This window comes from Mauremys reevesii, linkage group 1, assembly GCF_016161935.1.
Source record: "Mauremys reevesii isolate NIE-2019 linkage group 1, ASM1616193v1, whole genome shotgun sequence".
NCBI lineage: Eukaryota > Metazoa > Chordata > Testudines > Geoemydidae > Mauremys > Mauremys reevesii.
Genome location: NC_052623.1, coordinates 6,595,349 through 6,620,947, shown reverse-complemented (window position 1 = coordinate 6,620,947; position 25,599 = coordinate 6,595,349). Strand labels below are relative to the sequence as shown.

Genomic DNA, 25,599 nt, shown 5'->3' with positions numbered 1-25,599 from the left:
GTACCCAGCTACAGAGTTCTACGATGCAGCCCACAGCCAGCCTCATCGTGCCTATGGAAGGGTTCAGCCCATGGAGAGAGGTCCCAGCATGCAACACTTTGTTTAGCCCTTTGCACTCACATCAAGCTGGAGAAGGGCCTGCTGGGCTTGCTTGTCTCTATAGACCAAACGTGTGTCTGAGATGAGGGCGGCTGCATCACCTCCATGTCATGGGCTGGTGGCCGGCTTCCCGGGCTGATCTCGCTTTGCTTTCATTGGCTGGTTCCTAGGGGCCGCCCCTCACCTTAAAGGCAGCGGCTAATGGCATATTGGGCTGCATTCATAGGAGCATTGCCAGCAGATCAAGGAAGTAACTATTCCCCTCTATTCAACACTGGAGAGGCAAGGTTTGCCCCCCCACCCCCACTACAGAAGGGATGTGGACAAAATGGAGAGAGTCCAGCGGAGGGCAATGAAAATTATTAGGGGGCTGGGTCACGTGACTTATGAGGAAAGGCTGAGGGAACTAGGCTTGTTTAGTCTGCAGAAGAGTGGGTGGGGGGGATTTGATAGCAGCCTTCAACTACCTGAAGGGGGGCTCCAAAGAGGATGGATCTAGACTGTTCTCAGTGGTGGCAGATGACAGAACAAGGAGCAATGGTCTCAAGTTGCAGTGGGGAGGTCTAGGCTGGAAATTAGGAAACACTATTTCACTAGGAGGGTGGTGAAGCACTGGAATGGGTTCCCTAGGGAGGTGGTGGAATCTCCTTCCTTAGAGGTTTTTAAGGTCTGGCTTGACAAAGCCCTGGCTGGGATGATTTAGTTGGGGTTAGTCCTGCTTTGAGCAGGGGGTTGGACTAGATGACCTCCTGAGGTCCCTCCCAACCCTGAGATTCTATGACAGCACCCACACGTGGTTGTGCATTGCTTTCCCTAGACACTGGAATACAGCACATCCCCCTTAACTCAGGGCCAGACATTTGGCTGCTGGGTGCTGGCCCAGCTCTCTTGGCTTCAGTGGAGCTGTACCATTGACACCAGCTGAGGATATAGCCCATTGTCCGTAGCTAACTCAGCTCCTCGTTCCTTCAGGGGGGGAAGGGCCTCAAACCAGCTGGCTCAGGGCCATTGTTACTTGTTTTGGTCCCCTAAACATTAGGGCCGGGGATGACTTTGCAGCAGTTTTGTGGAACTGAACTGCTAAGGTAAAGGACCTCACCCTACCATGGTCTCAGTTCTGGGTATGGGCTTAGTTACACCCTTCACGTAGCATGTGCATGAATCTGGTGAGTCTAGTCATGGCAGTGGCTTTCCGTATGTTTAATTCCTCATGGGCAGGGGAGGGCGAAAAGGGGACACCAAATAGAAATCTCGCTGCTGAAGGGTAACAAGAACCAGCTTGAGTCCGTTTTTTGCCCCTTGACCCCCACCACACTTAGTGTAACAGCATTTGCCCAACTTCCTATGGCTCCGTAGCATACGGAGTTCTCTCTAGCTCTTAGTCCGATTCTGTCTTGCTCGTGATAACCTGTCAGGACGCAGATCTCACTCCGGGGTGAGATTTCCCTCCCCGCAAGGAAATTTCAGGTAACACTGAACTTCTTGCAGAGGGAGAGGCGCGGGGATGGTCAGCAGTTTCACGTCTGAGAAGTCTCTCCCCCTTAGTGTTGACTTGCATCAGCACCGCACCCGGCTGTCTGTCATAGGTGTTTCACCTGCCACTGGGGCAACGTGCAGCCTCCCTTGCAATGCTGTGCAACTCCCCTTCCCTCCACCCCGTCCGCTCCCCGTGCACAGGCCCTGGGGCTCAGTACACGGGCGGGGTACCCCCTGCGTGTGTCCGCTGGTGCCTGCCCAGGTGGTACTTGTGGCTGAAGCTGCGCCCGCACTCGGCACACTTGTACGGCTTCTCCCCGGTGTGGATGCGCTGGTGGGCCACCAGGTAGGACTGGTTGCTGTAGACGCGGCCGCACTCGGCACACGAGTAGGACTGGCGGTCGCGGTGGCTGCGCTGGTGCATGATGAGGTCGGTGCGGGAGCTGAAGGCCTTGCCGCACTGGGTGCAGGTGAAGGACCGGCTCTCACCGTGCACGCGCTGGTGAATCAGGAGGTCGGTGCGGGCGCTGAAGCTCTTGCCACACTTGTTGCAGTAGACGAGCCTCTCGGCGTGCGAGCGCTGGTGCGTGATGAGGTCGGTGCGGGAGCCGAAGGCCTGGCCGCACTGGGTGCAGGTGAAGGACTGGCTGTCGCCGTGCATGCGCTGGTGAATCAGGAGGTCGGTACGGGAGCCAAAGCTCTTGCCGCACTTGTTGCAGGAGACGAGCCTCTCGGCGTGCGAGCGCTGGTGCATGATGAGGTCGGTCAGGGAGCTGAAGGCCTTGCTGCACTCGGGGCAGGCGTGCACCTTGGCGGCGTGGGTGGCCTGGTGCCGGCTGAGGTCAGCCTGGCAGGCGAAGATCTTGCCGCAGTCTGCGCACAGACACCATTTGGACTCGGGGTGGGTGCGCTCATGCAGGATCAGGTCGGTCTTGGAGCTGAAGCGCCGCTCGCAGGTGCCGCACAGGAACCAGCGCTCCTTGGGGTGGCACAGCTGGTGCGACGCCAGCTCGGCGTGGAAGCAGAAGCTCTTGCCGCACTTGGTGCACTTGTAGGGCCGCTCCTCGGCGTGGATGCGCTGGTGGCTCAGCAGGGCGGGGTGCGAGCGGAAGCTGTCGCCGCAGTCAATGCAGGGAAAGGGCTTCTCAGCCTCGGGGGCCCGCAGGGGCGCGGCCGGCTGAGCACCTTCCTCCGAGGCCACGGTTGGCCCAGCGTGGGCCTGCTGGTGGGCGGCCAGCTCGGCGTGGGAGCCGTAGGCACCGTCACACTGGGCGCCGCGGTAGGGGCGCTGGCGGATGTGGGTGCGCTGGTGCACGGTGAGCGCCGCCTTGTGGGTGAAGCTCTTGCTGCAGTCGGTGCAGATGAAGACGCTCTCCGCCGTGTGGCCGCGCTGGTGCTCCACCAGGGTGGCGTGCCGCCCGAAGTTCTTGCCGCAGTCGGTGCAGATGAAGGTGCGCTCCGCCGCGTGGCTTTGCTCGTGCTCGCCCAGCGACGCCACGTCTCCAAACCGCCACCCACAGTCGCCGCAGGCCAATGCCAGCTCCCCCGTGGGACTCCTCGGCTGGGAGGCCCTGGCGCTGTGCTTGCCAGGGGCCCTGGTACACTCAGTGGGAGCGTCCCGCCCGCTCCCTGGCTGGCTCCCGGGGCTCAGAGGGCTCTTGTAGGGCTTCCCTGCCAGCACGCAGGGGGCCTCCTGCTCTTTGGTATGGTCCTCTCCTGGCCCTTCTTCCTTAACGGCTTTCGCAGCCCAGTCACCTGTGCAGAGCAGAGGAAAGAGAAGCCAGAGATACTGTTAGTGGCTGCTAAGGCAGGGAACGGCACCAGGCCAAGCCACTGCCCACTGGAGTGCAGTTACCAGAGGGTCTGTGTAAACAGCCATCTCCTCACACAGCTCTGCTAGGGTGCGTTTTTACTGCTTTCCCCCGTTATCTGGTGCGGGGACTCAGGTCTCAGTTCTCCCCGTCGTGCCCCTTGCGTAGCCAGGGAATCTCTGCAGAGGGCATGGAAGAGGCTGCCATTCAGAGGGAGTTTGCACAGGTGTGCGTGACCATGCAAAGTGCAAGGCCCTGGCAGTTCAGGCCCAATTCTCACTTGGCACCAGGAATAACTCCAGGGAAGCGAACGGAGCTACAGTGGTGTCAGAATCAGGCCCGCTGCCTCTGCTGGAGGGAAGAGAGGGATTCTCTTCTGGTCTGGGCATCTTCCACAGAGATGCCAGCAAAGCGCCACTTGTGGGGCCAGCTGCTACCCCAAGTTGCATCTGTGCAGCTCCTCTGAAAGCAGCGATGTTCCCCAGGTGCGAACAAGCCTGCAGAATCCTTCTAGTCATGAGAACATGAGACCAGCCACACTGGGTCAAAGCAATGGACCATCCAGCTCAGTATCCTGCCTTCTGACAGGGGCTAGTGTCAGGTGGTTCGAAGGGAATGACCAGAACTGGGAAATTATTGAGTGAACCACCCCACCCCACCTCCCCGTCATCCAGTCCCAGCTTCTGGCAGTCAGAGGTTTAGGGACACCCAGAGCGTGGGGTTGTGTCCTGACCATCTTGGCTAATAGCCATGGATGGACCTGTCCTCCATGAACTTATGTAATCCTTTTTTGAACCCAGTTATACTTTTGGCCTTCACAACATCCCCTGGCAATGAGTTGGCTGACTGTGTGCGGTGTGAAGAAATTTCCTCCTGTTTGTTTTAAACCTGCTGCCTATTAATTTCATTGGGTGACCCCTGTTCTTGTGTTATGTGAAGGGGTAAATAACACTTCTGGATTCACTTTCTCCACAGCACTCACGATGTTCTAGACCTCTATCATATTCCTGCTTAGTCATCACTTTTCTTAGCTGAACTGTCCCAGTCTTTCTAATTTTTCCTCATACGGAAGCTGTTCCATACCCCTAATCATTTCTCTCGCCCTTCTCTGTACTTTTTCCAATTCCAATATATCTTTTTTGAGATGGGTCGACCAGAACTATACACAGTATTCAAGGTGTGGATTTATATAGTGACATTGATATCTTCTGTCTTATCTATTCTTTTCCTAACAGTTCCTAACATTGTTAGCTTTCTTGACTGCCGCTGCACATTGTTTCCACAGAAATATACACAATGACTCCAAGATCTCCTTTTTAATAGAATCACAGGAGTTGAAGGTACTTGAGAAGTCGTCTAGTCCAGTCTCCTGCACTCATGGCAGGACTAAGTCACATTTGGCGGCAGAAAACTGGCTCATATAACCAGCCATTCACATGATCAGTGTTCACAAAATGGGGGTTCTATTGTATGTATAAGTAGGGGCATTTCCAGCAGATCGAGGGATGTGATCATTCCCCTCTACTCAGCACTGGTGAGGCCTCATTTGGAGTACTGTGTCCAGTTTTGGGCCCCACACTACAAGAAGGATGTGGATAAATTGGAGAGAGTCCAGCGGAGGGCAACAAAAATGATTAGGGGGCTGGAGCACATGACTTATGAGGAGAGGCTGAGGGAACTGGGATTGTTTAGTCTGCAGAAGAGAAGAATGAGGGGGGATTTGATAGCTTCTTTCAACTACCTGAAAGGGGGTTCCAAAGAGGATGGATCTAGACTGTTCTCAGTGGTAGAAGATGACAGAACAAGGAGTAATGGTCTCAAGTTGCAGAGGGGGAGGTTTAGGCTGGATATTAGGAAAAACTTTTTCACTAGTAGGGTGGTGAAGAACTGGAATGGGTTACCTAGGGAGGTAGTGGAATCTCCTTCCTTAGAGATTTTTAAGGTCAGGCTTGACAAAGCCCTGGCTGGGATGATTTAGTTGGGTTTGGTCCTGCTTTGAGCAGGGGGTTGGACTAGATGACCTCCTGAGGTCCCTTCCAACCCTGATATTCTATGATTCTATGACCACCTCTTCCTCCTAAAATTATGCCCAGGAGTGTGAAGGGCTGGGGAAGAGGACGTTTTTTGAGACTCCTCCACTTTGTGGGGTGCATCCTAATAAATAAATAAATAAAAAATAGGTATATCTACAATTATTATTTATATTTATCTCCTAAAACTGGAAGGGACCTTGAAAGGTCATTGAGTCCAGCCCCTGCCTTCACTAGCAGGACCAAGGATCCTAAAAAGCAACCACCTCCCGCCCCCAAACATCCTCTTTGGAAGAGAGGAGTTCAGAAGCGAGAAGGAAACCGGATTGGTGCTCCATGAAATTCCTACAAAGCAATTCACTTTCACCCACTTCTCCGAGCATTTTCACAGTCAGAACAGCTCCAGCCATTCAGAGGGAAAACTGGTCCCAGTTTGTCCTCTGTTTGTTCCGGACTGTATGAAGAGCTGGTTGAAATTTTTAGATGAAAAATGTTTTGCAAATATTGGAGGATTTCCCCCCCCCCAGACGGCAAATTGTGTTTTGACCAGTTTTACAGAGCGGTCGGAATATTTCAATGCAAAAACATCCAGGGAAATTTTCACAAATGTTTCTGCCTCTGCCAAGCAGCACTAAGTGTTTGCATGTGATTATTAATGAATAGTGCAATGCGTAAAGAGAGGGATGTTTTCCAGCAAGCTGCCAGTCCCTTTACAATGGAATCACTCACCCTGGGGGACCACTCCCTCAGTGAAGTCCGGGGCACCTGTGAACTGGGGCTCATCCTCCCTTTCAACTTTTATTGAGATGTCCAGTCGGGGAGCAGGATATCCTGAGCAAAGGAGAGCAGAAAAAGTTTTGCCATCACATCCATCTTTTCCCTGAATTCTCAAAAGCTGCCAGTTCCATGTTCTCAAAATGCAGGTTAAAGATTATTTAAATAAGTTTGATGTATTCAGGTGCTGAAATTCATCCTAGAGCACTTGCGGCACTAGCTGAAGCAATCTTGGAGCCATTAGCCATGATCTCTGAGAACCCATGGAGGACAGAAGAGGTCCTAGAAGACTGGAGAAGGGCCAACACTACCTATCTTTAAAAAGAGGAACAAGAGGTCACAGGAATTATAGACCAGTCAGTCTAATTTTAATACCTGGAAAGATAATGAAGCAAATGATTAAACAATCAATTTGTAGGCACCTGGAGGATCATTGGAAAACATAATCCCCACTATACATATACAGTGATGGGGTCTAAATTAGCTGTTACCACTCAAGACAGAGATCGTGGAGTCATTGTCGATAGTTCTCTGAAATCATCCACTCAATGTGCAGCGGCAGTCAAAAAAGTGAACAGAAGGTTGGGGAATCATTAGGGAAGGGGTAGATAATAAAACAGAAAATATAATGTTGCCTCTATATAAATCCATGATACACCCACATCTTGAATACTGCATGCAGATGTGGTCGCCCCATCTCAAAAAAAGATAGATTGGAATTGGAAAAGGTTCAGAAAAGGGCAACAAAAATTGTTAGGGGTATGGAACGGCTTCCATATGAGGAGGGATTAATAAGGGACTGTCCAGCTTGGAAAATAGGTGACTAAGGGGGAATATGATAGAGGTCTATAAAATCATGAGTGGCATAGAGAAAGTATGTAAGAAAAGTATTTATATTCTACAATAATACAGAACAAATAGCTGTGGGTGGGGAGGAATCCTGGGGGCTGCACCCACATGTGCAGACTACTTTCCTGCTTGCCCTGCCAGCCCAGGACTCCAGCACAGCACCTGTCTGCCAGACACAGCACTCCTGTCTGCTCCAGACACACAGACCCAGGCCAACCCCCTGCCCCAAAGCTGCAGCACTGCAGCTCAAGCTGCAGTGCTTGTGCTTGTCTTTCTTTAGCAGGATCTAAACCCAAATAAATCTGTTTTACCCTGTATAAAGCTTATGCAGGGTAAACTCAAACTCTTCACCCTCTATAACACTGATAGAGAGAGATGCACAGCTGTTTGCTACCCCCAGGTAATAATACAGACTCTCAGTTAATTAATAAGTAAAAAGTGATTTTATTAAATACAGGAAGTAGGATTTAAGTGGTTCCAATTAGTAACAGACAGAACAAAGTAAGTCACCAAGCAAAATAAAATAAAACACGCAAATCTATGTCTAGTCAAACTGAATACAGATCATCTCACCCTCAGAGATACTTCAGTAAGTTTTTTTCCTCAGACTGGACACCTTCCAGGCCTGGGCACAATTCTTTCCCCTGGTACAGCTCTTGTTCCAGCTCAGGTGGTAGCTAGGGAATTTCTCATGATGGCTCCTCTCCTCCCTGTTCTGTTCCACCCCTTTATATATCTTTTGCATAAGGCGGGAATCCTTTTGTCCCTCTCTGGGTTCCCACCCCCTCCTTCTCAATGGAAAGACACCAGGTTAAAGATGGATTCCAGTTCAGGTGACATGATCACTTCAAGCCTTCATTCCTCCCAGCCTGACTCACAGGAAGGCCTGCCTGCAACCAGAGCCATCCAGTCAATTGCCCTGGTTAATGGGAGTCATCAAGATTCCAAATCATCATTAATGGCCCACACTTTGTATAATTACAATAGGCCCTCAGAGTTATATTTCATACTTCTAGTCCCAGATACAAGAGTGATACATTTATACGAATAGGATGACCACACTCAGTAGATTATAAGCTTTGTAATGATACCTTACAAGAGATCTTTTTCATGAAGCATATTCCAGTTACATTATATTCACTCATTACCATATTTTTATAAAACCATATAGATTGCACATCACAGGGGCCACCAAATGAAATTAATAGGTAGCAGGTTTAAAACAAACAGAATGTATTTTTTCACGCAACGCACTGTCAACCTGTAGAACTCCTTGCCAGAGGAGTGTTGTGAAGGCCAATAGTATAACAGGGTTCAAAAGAGAGCTAGATAGATTCATGGAGGATCGGTCCACCAATGGCTATTAGCCAGAATGGGCAGGGATGGTTTCCCTGGCCTCTGTTTGCCAGAAGCTGGGATTGGGTGACAGGGCAGGGATCACTTAATGATAACCTTTGGGGCACCTGGCACTGTTCATTCCCTTTGGGGCACCTGGCACTGGGCACTGATGGCAGACAGGATACTGGGCTGGATGGACCTTTGGTCTGACCCAGTGTGGCTGTTCTTATAAGGAATAGTCGGCATGGATTTGTCAAGAACAAATCAGGTCAAACCAGCATAATTTCCATTCCTTCCCCAGCAGTCTGAAATCCCATTGCTCACCGGAACAGGCGCTGACCGGCGTTTCCTCCCCTTCCGCGTCCTGAGAATCCATGACTCCTGCTCAGCCTTTCACCCTGGAGAAAGAGGCAGGGATTAGAAGCGGCACAAACCCCGAGCGTGGCAGAGCGATGCGCCGCGTTCTAACGTAACGATTCGCCCGTCTCAGCAGAACCATGCACATTTCCAACCGCTGCGCCATCTGCTCGCACGGCGGCTCAGCAAGGGCAGTGGCAGCCACACGTGCCCAGCCTTAGGCAGTGGGAGCAGAGGAAATGGGGCAAGGGGGGGTCCCTGGTGCAAGGGCCAGTCCGTTTCTCCTCTCAGGCTGCTGAGGTGGGTAGTTAGAGCTAACTGCAGGGGCTACTACTCATGGGACACTAGGACCTGGGCTGGGAGCTGCCAGTTCCTTCCATATACCCGCTGACCAGTCACTACCCGGCCGGCGGCCCAGCAGCCAGAGGCTCTGACTCCACAGCCAGCCAGCGTGCCAGGAGGAAGGTGAGTGGTCTTGTCATTCTCTCTGTAAAGCCATGAATCCACTAGGAGTCTGTACCATTTGGGGACCCCCGAACGCGGAAGCCAGCCTGGGCATTACACAGACTACCCGGAGCCCACTGAACGGGCCGAACGGGACCCTCACTCAACAGAAACCAGCCTCCCTGAACTCTCCTTTAGGCACGACTCCAGACCGCACCGCCAGCCATCTCCCAGCACCTCCCCGGAGGGACAAGCTGCGGGGACGCCAGGAAGCAAGGCGTGCACCTGAAAGGCAAAGCGTGTGACGGGCTCAGCACCGTGCACTCCAAACGCTCTCTGCACGGGCAGGAGAGGCCTGGATCCAAGTGACACACTCCCATGCCTCCCGCTAGCAACCAACCCCTGCGCCCGAGGAACCGTTTTTCTGGAAAAAAACAGCTCTGGGCATTACTTTGGGGCAGTCCGCTGGCTTGCACTGTACAGGGCGGGGGTCAAAGGAGCAGATCAGCTGGGTCCCACAGGAGTCTCTGGGCAGCTGAGTTGGTCTTCGGCCCTTGTAGCTCAAAGCCCATTGTTCCCCCTATGTCTAGGGGGCAGGAAGGGTTACCATGCTGCGGAGCCAGTGCAGGAGGGGGCTTGCTAATCTCCCAGGCCTAAAAAGGGGCCTGATGTGTGGGGGGAGACCAGGCCTTGCCCCCTCCTTGGGGCCCAGGAAGTGGGAGGGCTTTTACTTGGCCCCTGTCACAGGCTGAATGAGAGCTTCCTCCTCTTACACGTGTCCCAGGGGTCAAGCTGCTCTAAGCTTTCCTGCCCAGCAGGCAGCCCCATGGGCTAAGAACTAGGCTGTAGGGCACTTTGCTGCCCCCCATGGACATTCTTACCCCCCAAAATAAGAGCCCTTCCCCCGTTACCTTAGGGCACTTTGCAGGCGACAGACGCTAAATCGGACCCACAAGGCGGGGGAGGTAATACAGAGCTCTTCTGGGGGCTGCCAGCATCCCGGCCTCATGCAAGGTGGGGAGGATGCAGTTGTTAGCATGTGCTGTAAGGGCCCATTAAAACCCCTGCAGTGATAGGACAAAAAGAGGGGGCTACAGATTGTTGTAATAAGCCATAAACCCAGTGTCTATGTCCAGGCTATGACGTTTAGTGTCTAGCCTATACCACCTCGCCCGCCTGGGCTCTCTAATATCCTGAGACCCACAGGGCTACAACCACACTGTACAGGCAAGTCGCATCTTCGGCACATTTAACATGCACGAATTCAGCTTTGCCCGGTGGGCAAAAACAGGAAAAAAAAGAAAAATACCAATATAAAAACTGCATCTGTAGTGCAGGCGATTCCGCCCGCCATTCAACTCAAGGAGTGTTTCGCTATACGTGGTTTTCGCTTTACGCGCTAGCCACGGAAGGGAACCCCCGCGTAAGATGAGACTTGCCTGCAGTCAGTCAGAAAAAGCCATTCTTACTGGGGGGTAGGTGTCCGCGGGGGGAGTTGCACCAACCTAGCTACATACAGCACAGCATATCCGCGGCGGTGCCGGGGGTACCCGCGGCGGTGCCCACAGGGGTGCTGGAACAATTTGTATAGCAGAGGTGCTGATGGCCACTTACTGTAAACCCTGTATATGATGGAAACCACCGTAAGCCAGGGGGGCAGGAGCACCCCTAGTTCCTTCACCTATCAGTACCGACACCAGCCTGACAGCGGCGGGGGGGGGAACCCACAGCAGCCTGGGGGCGCCCAGGGGTGGGGGGACCCATGCCAGCCTGGCTGGGGCAATAAACTTCCCCACGTAGACAAGTGCTAAGAATTCGTTCTAGCCCTGGCTCTGCCACTGAGCCGCTCCCTGACCTTGCCCAAGGCCCCTCTGCTCCAGGCACTGCCGCAGTGCGGGCCCCCCCCCCACGAAGGGGGCGAGCAGCGCCGCTGGGGGTGCAAAGCACCATACCGGGGAGGGGTGGATCCCAGTAGCTCTGTGTGTGTGTGTTTGGGGGGGGGGGTGGATCCCAGCAGGTAGGGGTGTGTGTGTGTGTGTTGCGGGGGTCCCAGCAGCTCTGTCTGTGTGTTGGGGGGCTCCCAGCAGCTCTGTGGGGAATGGATCCCAGCAACTGTGTGTGTGTGTGTTGGCTGTGTGTGTGTCTGTGTTGGGGGTGGATCCCAGCAGCTCTGTGTGTGTGTGTGTGTGGGGGTGGATCCCAGCAGGTGTGTGTGTATGTGTGTGTGTTGAGGGGTGGATCCCAGTAGCTCTGTGTGTGTGTGTGTTGGGGGGGGGATCCCAGCAGCTGTGGGTGTGTGTGTGTGTTGGGGGGGTGGATCCCAACAGCTCTGTGTGTGTGTGTGTGTGTGTGTTGGGGGGTGGTCCCCAGCAGCTGTGTGTGTGTGTGTGTGTTGGGGGTGGATCCCAGCAGCTCTGTGTGTGTGTGTGTGTTGGGGTGGATCCCAGCAGGTGTGTGTGTGTGTGTGTGTTGGGGGGGTGGATCCCAGCAGCTGTGTGTGTGTGTCTGTGTTGGGGGGGGTGGATCCCAGCAGCTCTGTGTGTGTGTGTCTGTGTTGGGGGGGTGGATCCCAGCAGCTCTGTGTGTGTGTGTGTGTGTTGGGGTGGATCCCAGCAGCGCTGTGGGGTCCCCGGCCCGCCGCGCTGCAGACCGGAGCCGGGCTGGTCCCCGGGCTGGCGGCTGCTGCTGCTGCGGCGGCGGGGCGGGCGCGTTACCTGCAGCCGGGCTCGGCGGGCCCGGGCTCGCGGCGGTGCGGTTCGGTTCCCGGCCGCCCGGCGCCGCCCCGGCAGGAAGTCGCTGGGCAGGACGCAGGGGCGGGCCGGGCTCGTATTGGCGAGAGCGGCCGCCGCGGCTCGCTGCCTCCGCCCGCTCACCCGCCGGGCAGGCTGGGGGAGCGGGCGGGGCGCGGCGCCGGCCGGGGGCTCGGACTCCTGGGTTCCGACCCCCGGGGGGCGATTGGGGGGCTGGGAGCTCGCACTCCTGGGTTCTGCCCCCAACTCGGGGGGTTAGCGGGGTGGGGGAAGGGCTGTTACAGCCCGGACTCCTGGGTTCTGCCCCCAGCTCCAGGAGGGGAGGAGGGCGTCTAGAGGTTAGAGTGAGCGGCAGGGGAGGCTGGGAACCTGGACTCCTGGGTTCTGTTCTAATCTTTGCCAGAGCCTTGCTGTGTGACCACATCAATTACACCAATTTTCCCAGCATTTCCTGTTAATTTTGGCTGCCTGAGATTTGGGGTGGGGGGGCCATTTGGAGACTTGTATGACTTAATTTTCTGAGGTTCTCCAGGACCCAAAGACTTCTGAAGATGATGACTAACTGCTTTGTGCCTCAGTTTCCCATCTGTATAATCAGGCTCAGGCCCACATTGCAATGGGTTTGTGAGTCTTAATTCACCCGTATTCATATTCTAGACTGACAGCCTTGGGTGGAGAAGGGCAGAGCATTATTTTCAAGGTGGTTTACATAACTCTGGCCCTCCCCACTTATCTGCCTAGATGCGACAGTGAGGGGCATTTTATAAACAGCCTCACTATGTGACCCGCCCAAGCACATCCGGAGTTAGTTCCTAGCTCTCGGAATCTGGAGTTGTTCACTCTGTTCATTAGGTGTCTCTTTCCTTTGAGGTATTGAGGGCAGACCCAGCCCCTCTGCTTTGTGGGTGGCGATTATTAAAGATGGGCCTGAAACAGAACCTCAGACCAAACCCCCCTGTGGTAGCAGAGGATGCAGAGCTGGGTCTTAGCATCACCAGCCACAGCTGTTCAAAACCATGAGTCAGAGGAGACCCCTCCCCAAATCACAGTCAGGTTCACATTTCAAACGTTTTTTCCTCCGTCGTCAAACCTACTTTAGAACAAATGAAAGCTGAGATTTGTGTGTTAGCACATGACTTCAGGAGCTGGGGCTTTGGAAGAGGTGTGAGATACCTTGAGACTTGACAGTACCGCGTTCTAGGTACCAGATCTGGGGAGCACTACTTTGGGGGAGAGCCTTTGACACTGACTCACTGTGAGGCTTTCAACAAATCACTTAGCCCAAAGTGCTCAAAGCTGAGTGGCCAAAGTTAGGCGCCAACATTTGTATTTAGTCACCTAAATGAGCAGCCTGATTTTCAGAGACACTGAGCCCCCGTTTACTTCAGGAGGAGCTGCAAATGCTCAGCACCGCTCAGGTCATTTATCACTGTGGATTTAGCTCTCTAACCTTTGGCTTTAAATTGGATGCTCTTGCAAAATACCAGAGAGTGGATAGCAGAGAGACAAGGTGGGGGAGGTATTATCTTTTATTTACCATCCTCTGTAGGTGAAAGAGACACACTTTCGAGTATCAGGGGGCAGCCGGGTTAGTCTGTATCCACAAAAACAACAAGGAGTCTGGTGGCACCTTAAAGACTAACAGATTTATTTGGGCATAAGCTTTCGTGGGTAAAACCCACTTCTTCAGATGCACGGAGTGAAAGTTACAGATGCAGGCATTATATAATGGCACATGAAGAGAAGGGAGTTACCTCACAAGTGGAGAGCCAGTGCTGACGGGGCCAGTTCGCTCAGGGTGGATGTAGTCCACTCCGGATAATAGATGAGGAGGTGTCAATTCCAGGAGAGCTTTTGTAATGAGCTCTTAGTCTGGTCTGAGTAGCTTGGAAGCTTGTGTCTTCCATCAGCATAAATTATTCCAATAAAAATATATCACCTCCTCCGCCTTGTCTCTAATACGTTGGGATGCACCGGGCTACACCAACGCTGCAAACAGAGATTGGCTCGATCCTAGATGCGGGGTCAGGTCTGACCTATCCCATCCCCTAGCGATACACCTGATCGTATGTCAAATCTGTAACCTAAGCAACAGCCTCACTTGGACTCTCGACTCTGGCCTTTCCCTTGCCTGCCCTGCAGCCTCTCAAGTGATATACTTCCCTGCCTCCCAGTGCTCCAGAGGATAAAATCTGTGCATGAGTGTAAGAAGCTCAGGTACTATGGTAATGAGGGCCAGGGACCATTATGATGATCTGCCATGGCCTCTGGCATAGCATAGGACAGAGATGTTCTGCATCTAGTCTGTAACTTCTGAGTCCGAGCAGATCTCTCAGAAAGGGATCCAGTCTTGATTTAAAGACTTCAGGGGAGGGAAAATCCAATGCCTCCCTTGGTAAATTGTTCCCATGGTTCATTACCCCCATTGTTAAAATTTGGGCTAGTTATGCCTGTGTCTGCTAGATTAAAGAGCCTTCTGCTGGCAGAAATCTCTTCCCTGCAGACCATGATCAAGTCACCTCATAAACTTCTCTTGGATCAACTCCGTAGATTGAGCTTCTTAAGTCTGTAGCTATATGGCAGGTTTTTCAGACCTTGAATTATTCTTGCAGCTCTTTTCTGAACAGTTTTCAGTTTTTCAACATCTTTTTTGGAAGTGTGGACAGCAGAACTGGACACGGTATCCGGTAACGGTCTCACTAGTGCCATCTCCCTACTCCCCCTAGATATTCCCCGGCCCCTGCTAGATGGTTCCTGACAAGGGTTCAGCTGTTCCCGCAGCAAGCTAGGCCTGTCCCTTCCAACAGTTTTCTTGTGACAGGCTCAGCCTGCACGCCCAGCTTCCCGCTGTCCAAGCCTGCCCGTAGCAAACGTAAGGGCAGTCTCAGTACACGTGACCTGGGCGCCCACATGAAAAACAGACTCCTGGGATGGGACAGGAGCAGTGCTAGCCCTCGGGCGGCTCCTTCCCCTTGAAAAGCGCACGGAGCGGGAAATGTGCTGGCAATGGAAATGTGCTTTGCTGGGAAATGTGCTTTACTGCTTTGTCTTGGCGAGCAGCGGGGCTCTGGCCAGTCGTCTGTCACTGTGCAGTTCTGACCTCTGAACCCCAATGCCAAGGGGCAGCTCATTGCTCCAGGGAATTGCCTGGGAGGTTTCCTTGGCCAGGCAAAGAGGCCTGGTGCAGCTCCTATTCTGTAGTTATGCTCAGAGGTAGAGCACAGGAAGCACCCATGCAAGCTCCCGTCTTGCTGACCAGCCAACGTGCCACAATCCGGACCTGGAGAGACCCCGTCCCGTGGCTGATCCAATCTCTTTGGTCTCTCTGCAGAGACTGGGAAATAGAGACGGAGAAGTGGTCAATTTGGTGCTATGGACGCCGTTCCCTACAAAATGGACTGTGATCTCCACTTGTTTTCATGTGAGCCGCAAGACAGCCGTCCGAGAGTGGCAGTGGTTGGATCCAAACACTGGCCAAGCCATCAAAGGTGAATGTGACCCAGGATATTGTGGCCCCCAAAGCGGTGTGTGAAAAATGAGAAAAAGGCCAGTGTGTAGAACAATAGCATGAAACCGATGTGGGAGCCGCAGGTGCTGAGGGCCGTGAGCCGGGCGTCCGTGGATGGCAGCTGGAAGATGGCCCTGAGGATCAGAGCATAAGACACAGTGATAAATGCAACATCTAGCCCTGTTGACAACAAGGCAACTGTTAAGCCATACACAAGGTTGGCTTTTATGCTGGCACAGGCCAAGCTGCCTACGTCCATGTGCTCACAGTAAGAGTGATGGATAATGCGGTGTGGCAGCCTTCGAAGCAGCAAGATGAATGGGAGAACTATATAGAGACTTCTAATTAGAGCCGCTGGCTCTATTCTCCATATTGCCGAGTGCGTTAATACAGCTGCATGTCCCAAGGGGTTGCAGATGGCAACGCCGATCAAACGCCATCACCAGCAGTATTGCGAACTCTGCAACAAAGATTAAATGAATAAAGAACATCTTGGTAAGGAGCCAAAGGAAATTTCCCCAGCCCTGAACCAGAATATACAAGCATCTTGGGGATGGTGGTGGTAGATAATAGCAGATCAACCAAGGCACATGAGCTCATGGAAGCTTTGCTCTGCTGCTATGATAAATAATAGGACAGAGTTCCCCAGCAGTGCAATAATGTACATGGAGCAGAGGGGGATGGAGATCCAGACGTGCAGCTCCCCCGTGCCAGGGACACCAACTGGGTGAATGTTCCAGTACTGGAGTCTGTGATTGACAGCTGCCATGCTGGCCTTTGAACTTCTGTTTACTTTCTGGTAACTAAATGGACAAAACAGCATCAGTGAAAGTGTTAAAATGAGCTGGAATTTATAGCATACCTTGGGATGAAATCCTGGCACGGGTGAAGTCTCTAGGAGCTTTGCCGTTCACTTCAGCAGAGCCAGAATCTCACCCCCGGAGCACGGTCAGACCAGACTGCACTAGCCGTACCCATCCCAGGATGGCAATATCTGTGTTCCTAAGAGTCACCAGTAATTATAGAGACACACGTTTGTTCTGCTGTGTTTGAAACGAGACTCACAAGGGAGCACAATGAACAAACAGCAGTACGGTGGGAGAGGGAAGATGAGGGTAATGGTGATATGATCAGAGGGTTGCACACTCAAGGTAACGAGATGCGCGTGCGCACACACACACGCACCAGACATCAGTGTCATTACTTTGGGTTTACACAGCTGTAAACGAGACTGGAAAGTGGCTTACTGATTGTTGGGGCTACAGATGACACTTCAGCTCTAAGCCTAAATTTTGAACCTAGATGTGGATGAATTTGGATTTGGCTCATTGTTGAGAGGTTCAAGCTGCAAACATGGAATCCAAAGCTGGGAAAGTCCTGAGCAAGTCCTGGGGTTTGAACGCCAAAGCGCATAAGGCTAAACAGGCTCAGCGGTTAAGGCTCACTCTAATTTTGGATGTCTGTCTCCAGAAGCCTGCAGCTCTTCGCTGCCGGTCCCATACTTCCCAACGGTCCCAGGGTGTCACAGGGCTGGCTTGATTTCACCCCCAAAACCACCTTTCCTGGCTGAGACAGACTTGAAACTATTGGCCTGAGATCACTTGGGAAGTCTGAGAGTCAGACACATAATCCAGAAATTCCTCCTTTCCTTGGCTCCTGCCCAGCTGGGGATGAGGAATCTCTGCCTGTGAGCCGGGTGAGGATCACATTCAGGGCCAGATTTAGGGGCAGGCGACCCAGGCGACTGCCTGGGGTGCCAGGCTTGAGGGACACCTAGCTCAGGCTGCTGTTTTTGTTGTTAGCGACAAAAGGGAAAATAGAATGTGTGAAGTAAAATATTTCAAGTATTCCCTATGTGGATTCATTTTTCACTAACCTTCTAGAATGTTCTAGATCTTTCTAGAATCTCTTGGAACCTTCCAGACTTTCTGAGAAATACATTTTCCTGGAACGCCCTAGAATGTGGTCCGCCAGGCCCTGGTGGGGAGATAAGGGGCGGGGCTGGGCCAGTCAGTCAGTGAGATAGAAAAACAAAGTGAAGTCAGAGTCCAGCTGTGATATTGTGAGCCTCATTTTATTGTGTAATTGTGAAAGTGTACCTGTGTTTTTTAAGACTTGAAACGTGTAAGTAGTGCTTAATAAAGAACATATTTAATGAGATTGCCTATTATTTTTTAACTTGAAAATGCCATTGGCCAGTCATTGGATCTGTCTGACGCTGTGCTTCAGTTCCTGAGGGCAAAGGTGAGAAAAGCGACCTTTTGAACGAAAGGACAAGGGTTGACATTCTACAGCTGTCACTGGCTAGGTCTACATTGGGGGGGTCGACCTAAGATACGCAACTTCAGCGATGCAAATAGCGGCGTATCTTAGGTCGATTTACCTGGCCATGAGGATGGCGGCGAATCGACCACTGTTGCTCCCTCATCGACTCCGCTTCCGCCTCTCATTGCAGTGGAGTTCCAGAGTCGACGGCAGAGCGATCGGGGATCGATTTTATCACGTCTACACTAGACACGATAAAATCAATCCCCGATAGATCGATCACTACCTGCCGATCCGGCGGGTAGTGTAGATGTATCCACTGACTGTAACACTATTTAAAAAATGTTTTATTTGTTTATATATGGCCTGAATAAATACAGATGTACAGATCCTAACGTGCAAATTTATAGTCTTAATCATGCATGTAAATAGTGCATCAAAGTCGTGAAATTAGCTACAAATGCAATAGAAAATAAGGTATTCAAAAGTTTAACAAATGCGGAGGGGGTGCCAAAGATGCTCCTTGCCTGGGGTGCCATTGGGTCTAGGATCAGCCCTGTTCACATTGACTGGGGCTGAGACATCGGGATATTTATACTGCTGCCCTGGGAATACCAGAGTGGGGGCTCAGAGCCAGCAGGGAGCCCCAGGGACCTGCTCTGCCTCTATCTCATCCAGACTCAAATGTTAGCAAAGAGCGAGCCATCAGTGAACCCCCTCACTGCTGAGGAACTCATACCTTGCTGCCACCCATTGTCCTCTGTATCTGTCAGCCTAGGTTATTTTAGGGGATTTAACTGAGGGGCTGGTTGAGTGCTGGGGTTGGGGACGACCCTGCGCTATATAATTCTGAACCCATAACTCCAACCGCACAGGCCTCCTCCTTTTTCAAAGTACAAGACTATGCTGGAAGTACCGGACTACGCTGGCAAGGCATCTCCCCAGCTTCCAAGCCTACACCACCTCACCCTGGGTTCACTGGCTAAGGATAAGCAAATCAAACACACAAGCTTTGAACTGTGAGGGGAAGGCAAGCCCAGGAGAAGGGGTTAGGCGGGTGAAGGCCGAAGTATGGCCTACTGACAAGGCAAGGACAAGGGTTTGTTGTGGGTGCCGAGAGACCAGCCATATAAAAAGGCACTTCCCTCTCAAGAAACCAGTGCTCACCACTTCATAGAGATGTAGGGCTGGAAGGGACCTCGTGAGGCAGGAACAAGTAAACCTAGACCATCCTTGACAGGTGTTTGTCCAGCCTAAACTTCAAAACCTCCAGTGATGGGGATTCCACAACCTTCCTAGTAACTGTTCCAGAGCTTAACTACCCAGAGAGTTAGAAAGTTTTTCATAATATGAAACCTAAAACTCAGATTCAGCCCATTGCTTCTTGTCCTACCTTCAGTGGACATGGAGAGCAATTGATCACCAATCTCTTTATAACAGCCCTTTACAGATGTGAAGACTTTTATCAGGCCACCCCTCAGTCTTCTCTTCAGACATAGTGCCATGGCCCTGGGTGTGCAATGAAAAATCCCAGGAGCTGATGATGTCTATTTTGCTACAGAGAATTAAAGTGTTAATTTCCATTTCCGGGTGCCAAGGGGCCCTCTCCTTGCAGTGCGGAAGAAGCCAAACTAGAAAGTTTCCTTGCTCAGCTAGCAGCCCAGCGGGGGCACTCAGCACCATTTCCACTTCTGCGAGAACATGCAGCCCACTTGTACCCGAATCTGCTTGGTTTTCATCCCGTAAACAATGGGGTTTAGCACGGGGGGGATGAGCACGTAGAGATCGGCCAGCAGGATGTGAATGTGACGGGGGACATGATGGCCAAAGCGATGGGTTAGGAGAGTGAAAAATGCTGGGGTATAAAACAAGATGATGATACAGACGTGGGAGCCACAGGTGCTAAAAGCCTTGAGCCGGGCATCTTTGGTGGGGAGCCTGAAGACAGCTTTGAGGATCAGCACATAAGACACCCCAATAAATACAACGTCTAGTATAACAGTTACAATCGGTACTGCAAAGCCATACCAGATATTGACAGTTATGTCTGCACAGGCCAGTCTGGCCACCCCTATGTGCTCGCAGTATGAGTGTGGTAGGACGTTGCTTCTGCAGAAGGGCAGCCATTTGAGCAGAAAGACATCAGGGACAATTATACAAAAGCTTCTGATGACTATGGCTGTGGCTATTTTCCCAATCTTCGCATTGGTGAGGATAGTCGTGTATCTCAAGGGGTCGCAAATGGCTACGTACCGATCAAATGCCATGGCCAGCAGGATGGCCGACTCGGCAACAAACCCAAAGTGAACAAAGAACATCTGGGTGAGGCAGGACTCGAAAGCAATTTCCCTGGCCCTAAACCAGAAGATGGCCAGCATTTTCGGCACTGTAGAAGTGGATAATACTAAATCGCTGACTGCTAACATGGAGAGGAAAAGATACATGGGTTCCTGGAGGCTGCGCTCTGTTGCAATAAGGAATATTAGAACACAGTTCCCTAAAAGAGCAACAGTGTACGTCAAACAGAAGGGGATGGCGATCCAGGTGTGCCAGTCCTCCAGGCCCGGGATGCCGAGGAGGATGAATGTGAGATGACTGAATTTTGTGCTGTTGTCAGCAGACATGATGAAGTGTGGGCTCTGCTTGGATGCTAGGCAAAGCTGGAAAGAAAGACAAGGTCAGTACTTGGGGGGTATTGCCCCTTTCACACTCACTTCTCACAAACCTTCTAGAGAGAAATTCACCCCCTGGCGAGAGATTGCACAAGGCCCAGGGCCCTCTCGGCCACCGGAAACAGGTTCTTTTCAGGAAAAAGTGCCAAATATTCACATAACGTGAACTTGAAATGTGCTTTCTTTGAATGCAATGCAAACCTGAGTCTAAGAGCTACATTCAGACCTGTAAAGAAAAGAAATGTACCGTGTGACAGTGACCAGTCAGAAAGAGCAGATGTCAGATAGGAACACCTGCAACCCACTCTAAACAAGCCAGAGTGCAAGAATTATTGGGCAGATAGTTTCAGATAACTAATGTATGAAAGCACATATTTGTAAGCTCTAGGACGATACACAAACAGAAACCCAAAAGATGAAGTTCAGCTTTGTTAGGAATTATTCACCCAGCTCGGTTCCTACTTGATATTTTCCCGTTGAGCAATGCGGAATGCAACAGTCAGCTACTGAATAATTAAATACGACAACTCAAAGTTTAGTCACTGCAGAACGGATCACTAACGGATTCATAGATTCTACAGCCACAGGGGACCACCGTGATCATCACATCTGACCTCCTGTATAACACAGGCCAGAGAACTGCCCTGAATCAATTCCTGTTTGAACTAGAGCAGATCTTTCTAAAAGCCTCCACTTTTGATTTAAAGATTGTCAGGGATGGAGAATCCACCTCAACTTGGGGTAACCCGTTCCAAGGGCTAATCACCCTCACGGCTGAGAATTTGTGCCTTATTTCTAGTCTGAATTTGTTGAGCTTCAACTTCCAGCCATTGAATCTTGTTAGACATTTGTAGACTGAAGAGCCCTCTGGTATCATATTTCTGGTCCCCATCTCGGTACTCATAAACTCTGATCATGTCACCCCTTCACCTTCTCTTTGTTAAACTAAGCGGACTGAGATTCTTGAGTCTATCGCTACGAGGCAGCTTTTCCAATCATTTAATCATTCCCGTGGCTCTTCCCTGACCCCTCTCCAGTTTATCAACTTCCTTCTTGAATTGAGGACACCAGAACTGGGCACAGGATTCCAGCAGGGGTCACCCCAGTGCCAAATGCAAAGGTCATATGACCTCCCTACTCGTACTGAGAGTCCCTTGTTCATATGTCCAAGAATCCCATTAGCCCCTTTTGACCCCATCACCGCACTGGGAGCTCGTGTTCAGCTGATTATCCACCATGACCCCCAAGTCCTTTTCAGATCCCTCTACCCGTGATCTCCATGCAGCGCTCCCTTTAATATCAATGACAGATCCATTGGGCTAACTCTATGCCTCAGCCAATGGACCAGAGTTAACAATGAAATTCAGCCCTCTCCACCGAACGAATTTGCCATCGCCTGGTATAGGGAGTCTGCAGGCAAGTGCTAATCCTCATTTTTAATCAATCAATCAATCAGTCAATAGGTCTAAGAGTTAGTGCTAAACAACCGAGTATTGAAAGAGATTAAACCTCATGCTTCGCATTCAAATCAATTGCCAGTATTACAGGTCAGGATGATCCCTGAAGAAGTGTCATGTTATCCCACACCTGCCAGGTCTGGAGTTTCTTGCCCCTTCCCTGCAGCACCTGGCGCAGTTCACTGTTGGAGGGGGAACACTGGACGAGACAGACCCTGGTCTGACCCAGCCTGGCAATGCCTCTCTTCCTACATCTGCAGAAGCTGCAGTTTGTTCTTTGGTGCTTTTAATTAGTCTGGCCTAAAATGGCAGATTGTTTGTCAGTGAAAGCGTCTAACCCCAGCTCGGAGATGCCCAGACAACTCTCCAGGGTAATGACTGAGCAGGAGACTCAGGTACTAATGACACCCCATACCATTCCTGGGCCCGTTAGAATGTCTGCCGGGTCAGGAAATGGCCGTGTGTCCAGGCAGAGACATGACATTATAAACCCTGCCTGGGCGACTGGCGTCTCCCTGTCTGTGAGCCTGGCAGCTGCATCTCTTGGGGAGATTTTCTCCTGGCTGCAGATGCCGTGTCTCTCACCCTATTCCATCCCACTGCTTAAATGACAGCGGGCTCCTTGAGAAATGTGTCCAGCTGTCACACGGAGCCAGATCCCCAGCTGGTGGAATCCGCACAGCCCTATCAAAGGCAGTGGAGCTACGTGAGGTGACACTGGCTGATGATCTGGCCCTTTGTTATCTGAGGCTTACAGACTTCCTCGAAGCAGTAAGGTAAAAACTGGAGTTATTGCAACCAACCTTGGGAGAATGGCTTGGGTCAGCTTGTGATCCAGGGTAACTGGGATGTTGCGCAAAGGCAGCCCCATGTAATATCCCTTTGCAGTAGTTACACATGGTATTTCCATATGATCCACTGGTAAGACAAAGCCCACTTCAGCCTTGCACATGTGATTTGCAGAGTGGAGAATTCAGCTGCTCTATTAGAATTACACATTCCCTGAAAATACAAAAGTAAAAACTAGTTTCCATCCCACTGTCTTTCTGTCCCTCCACCCACCATCTTTGGTATTTCAAGGCACTGTCACCTCAGTATCTAAAGCCCTGAAGTTCATTATTATTTTATAGCTGATTCATTTGGAAGCTTGGCATAAGGAGGGAGGGAGGAATAGCTCAGTGGTTTGAACATTGACCTGCTAAACCCAGGGGTGTGAGTTCAATTCTTGAGGGGGCTATTTGGGGATTGATCCTGCTTTGAGCAGGGGGTTGGACTAGATGATCTCCTGAGGTCCCTTCCAAACCTAATAATCTATGATTCTATGAACAAAATGCTAGTGATTCTGCCCTGCTCTCCTCTGAGATATTGGGATGAGAAGAGAAATTAAGATACACCTCCCCTTCCTGAATGGGATACTAATGATCTGTAATAACAGCACTGAGCAGCAGCAGGTATTATCTCTTTCCTGCACACTGGAAAAATGAACATAGGGACCCCTCCTGTGGAATGTCTTTGCAGGATCAAGGCCAGGTGATGGGACAAGAACTGGGAATGCCCATTTTCCATTCCTGGGCTCTCTGCGCACCAGCAACAATACCCAATGAGAATACTGCAGCTCATTGCAAGCATAAAACACACTCTGCATTCGAGTCTATATTTTCACACTTTTCTTTGACTGTGGGCTTGATCCTGCAAGGTCCTATGTGCCCTCAGCTCCCATTGAAACCAGTGGATGTTGAAGGTGCCCTTGGAGTGGGTCCTTGGTGTGCTAATCTCCCCACTGATGATACACAACGGGCAACTTTCTAAAAAGAGGGATGCACCAGTAATGGAGGCCTGCCCCGCTCCCAAACGACTCACCAAGCTCCTGCTCCAGCCAGCGCTGAGGAATCTCTGCCTGTGATCCAGGTGGAGAGCTCCAGGCAGCGTGAAGCACACTGACCGGGGCTCAGACACGGGGATATTTATCCTGCTTCCCTGGGAATCCCAGCGGGGCTCCGAGCCAGGAGGGAGCCCCAGAGACTCACCAGTTTCCGCATCAGCCTCATGCAGGTGCGATCTTCAAACGGGGGATTTCCCAGTGTTTGTATGAATGAGATTCCCGACGGCTTTCCCCATCACCAGCCCAAATGCCCAGGCTCTGGCTGTTATTTCACACGGGGAGCAGGGGAACACCTACAAGCCCTAACTGGGATCAGGGCGCTGCTGCACTGGGCTGGACACACACAGCGAGAGCAGCTCCTGCCCCAGAGAGCTCTCAACCTAAACAAAGGGTGGGAGCAAAGAAGTCACATTGCCCCCAGTTTGTAGGTGGGGAACGGATCTCCAGGGATGCTAAGTGACTCACCCAAGGTCACCCAGGAAGTCAGTGGCAGAACCAGGGATTGACTCCAGGGCTCCCAAGTCCCAGCCAAGAGCCGTAATCACAAGACCATTCTTCCTCTCCGAGAGCGTGTCACCGGGGCTCTGCTCACCGCCTGGGGCAACTCCTTCTGGCCATGTCTGGGGATTCGCTCTGCCAGGCCCATGCCCCTTCCTGCAGTTGCTCTGCGGACTGGGGCTGTGTAGACATTTGACCTCTGTGAGTCCCTTCCCCCCCGGGGGTCTCAGGGCTTGGGGTTCAGCTAGCCCAGACACAGCCCCACAGCGAGCCCCAGTCACTGTGCAGAGCCACCCACCCACACCCTGCCCAGCAAGTGGGACACAGCAGCTGCTCCCCTAGGTGGCTGTGCAGGCCGGTCCCTCCCTGCGGGAGATGCGTGTCGGCTAGTGTGGTTTGGGGCATGTCTTTGTCAGTTCATCTGGGGGCAGTGCACTGGGGCTGCTCCAGCCTCTGCCACTGGCATGGCCACTGCAACCCACCCAGACAGCGGGGAACATCTGGAGCCACGCCAGCAGCCAGGCATCGCTGTGTGCAAAGCCGGGCACTTCGCATTGGTGGGTGCTGCCCGGAGTCTGCAAAAAGTAAGTGGGTCTGATGGTGCCAACACCAGGGGCAGCAGAAAAGTGGCCTGGCAACAGGGAATGCAGAGCTTCCCTAGCTCGGCTGTTCCTGCAACAGAACAGCTAGTCCCTGGCTCTGGTAATCTCCCTGTCGCCCACATGCAGACCCTTTATGTTTCAAATAAAGGACAACTTGGAAATTGTTGGAGAAAGTCTATTTTTAAGGGCACCCCCCCACTGTTTTATTTGCGTCACACACTCATATACAAAGAACCGATTGTATTACAGTGTCCAGTCCTTTGCGTGGTTATTGGTATTTCCAAGACAATATTTATTGATTCGATGTGTAATGTGGAACACTGGGCCCCGAACGACGGACACCCGCTCCAGCCCGGAAGGGGTTGGAAAAGCCCTGCAGAGGGCTGGGCCTGGGGAAGGGAGCAAAACCCCGGCTGATTGGGGGAAGTGGCTGCAGCTGGGGCCATGCCCCAAACAGACCAGCCGGGCCTTATAAGAAGGCCAGGGCAGCCAGCAGCTCAGGAGTCTCTCTCTGCTTGTAGAGGGAGATGGGCCTGGCGGCAGGGAGTTGAGCAGGGTACTGGGAGTGGAGCAGGGCTGGGGGAAGGCTAGAGGAGCTGGGGCACTCCAGCCTGGAAAGCCGCAGGCTGTGGGCCTAGCTGAGGGCCTAAGACCAGTACCGGGGCTGCAGAGGGGCAGCCCAGCTATAGAGAGAGGCAGCAGGTCCAACCCAACCTTGCCTGTGATGAGTGGCGTATACTGCAGTTGCCCCAGGGAGTGGGGCTAGATGGTGACTGGCAGTAGCCCA

The 25,599-nt window shown here is 52.0% G+C and overlaps 2 protein-coding genes across 5 annotated transcripts; both read right to left on the bottom strand.

Moving 5' to 3' along the window:
* Positions 1-769: 769 nt before the first annotated feature.
* Positions 770-11,981, bottom strand: LOC120395977 (zinc finger protein OZF-like). 4 transcript variants are annotated; one of them, XM_039520819.1, is made up of 6 exons: positions 11,893-11,981; positions 10,684-10,800; positions 10,090-10,242; positions 8,702-8,775; positions 6,146-6,247; positions 770-3,330 (listed from the first exon to the last, which is right to left on the bottom strand). In XM_039520819.1, the coding sequence occupies exons 4-6, from the start codon at positions 8,751-8,753 to the stop codon at positions 1,787-1,789; spliced, it is 1,698 nt and encodes a 565-aa protein (XP_039376753.1). In that variant the 5' UTR covers positions 8,754-8,775; positions 10,090-10,242; positions 10,684-10,800; positions 11,893-11,981; the 3' UTR covers positions 770-1,786. The 4 variants fall into 4 exon arrangements, with proteins under 4 accessions (XP_039376753.1, XP_039376781.1, XP_039376763.1 ...); XM_039520847.1 differs by lacking the exon at positions 6,146-6,247; XM_039520829.1 differs by lacking the exon at positions 10,684-10,800 and having other exon boundaries at positions 11,893-11,949.
* A 7,393-nt stretch (positions 11,982-19,374) lies between these two features.
* LOC120374876 (olfactory receptor 52B2-like) lies at positions 19,375-20,325 on the bottom strand. The gene has a single exon (XM_039495266.1). The coding sequence runs from the start codon at positions 20,323-20,325 to the stop codon at positions 19,375-19,377; it is 951 nt and encodes a 316-aa protein (XP_039351200.1).
* Positions 20,326-25,599: the final 5,274 nt, after the last annotated feature.

Bases quoted from the DNA above. Each gene is read 5' to 3' on its own strand.
- LOC120395977 (XM_039520819.1), bottom strand. From the start codon at position 8,753: ATGGATTCTCAGGACGCGGAAGGGGAGGAAACGCCGGTCAGCGCCTGT. The intron at 6,248-8,701 runs GTGAGCAATGGG...TCCTTTGCTCAG, and splicing joins GCCGGTCAGCGCCTGTTCCG to GATATCCTGCTCCCCGACTG. The intron at 3,331-6,145 runs GTGAGTGATTCC...TGCTCTGCACAG, and splicing joins TGAGGGAGTGGTCCCCCAGG to GTGACTGGGCTGCGAAAGCC.
- LOC120374876 (XM_039495266.1), bottom strand. From the start codon at position 20,325: ATGTCTGCTGACAACAGCACAAAATTCAGTCATCTCACATTCATCCTC.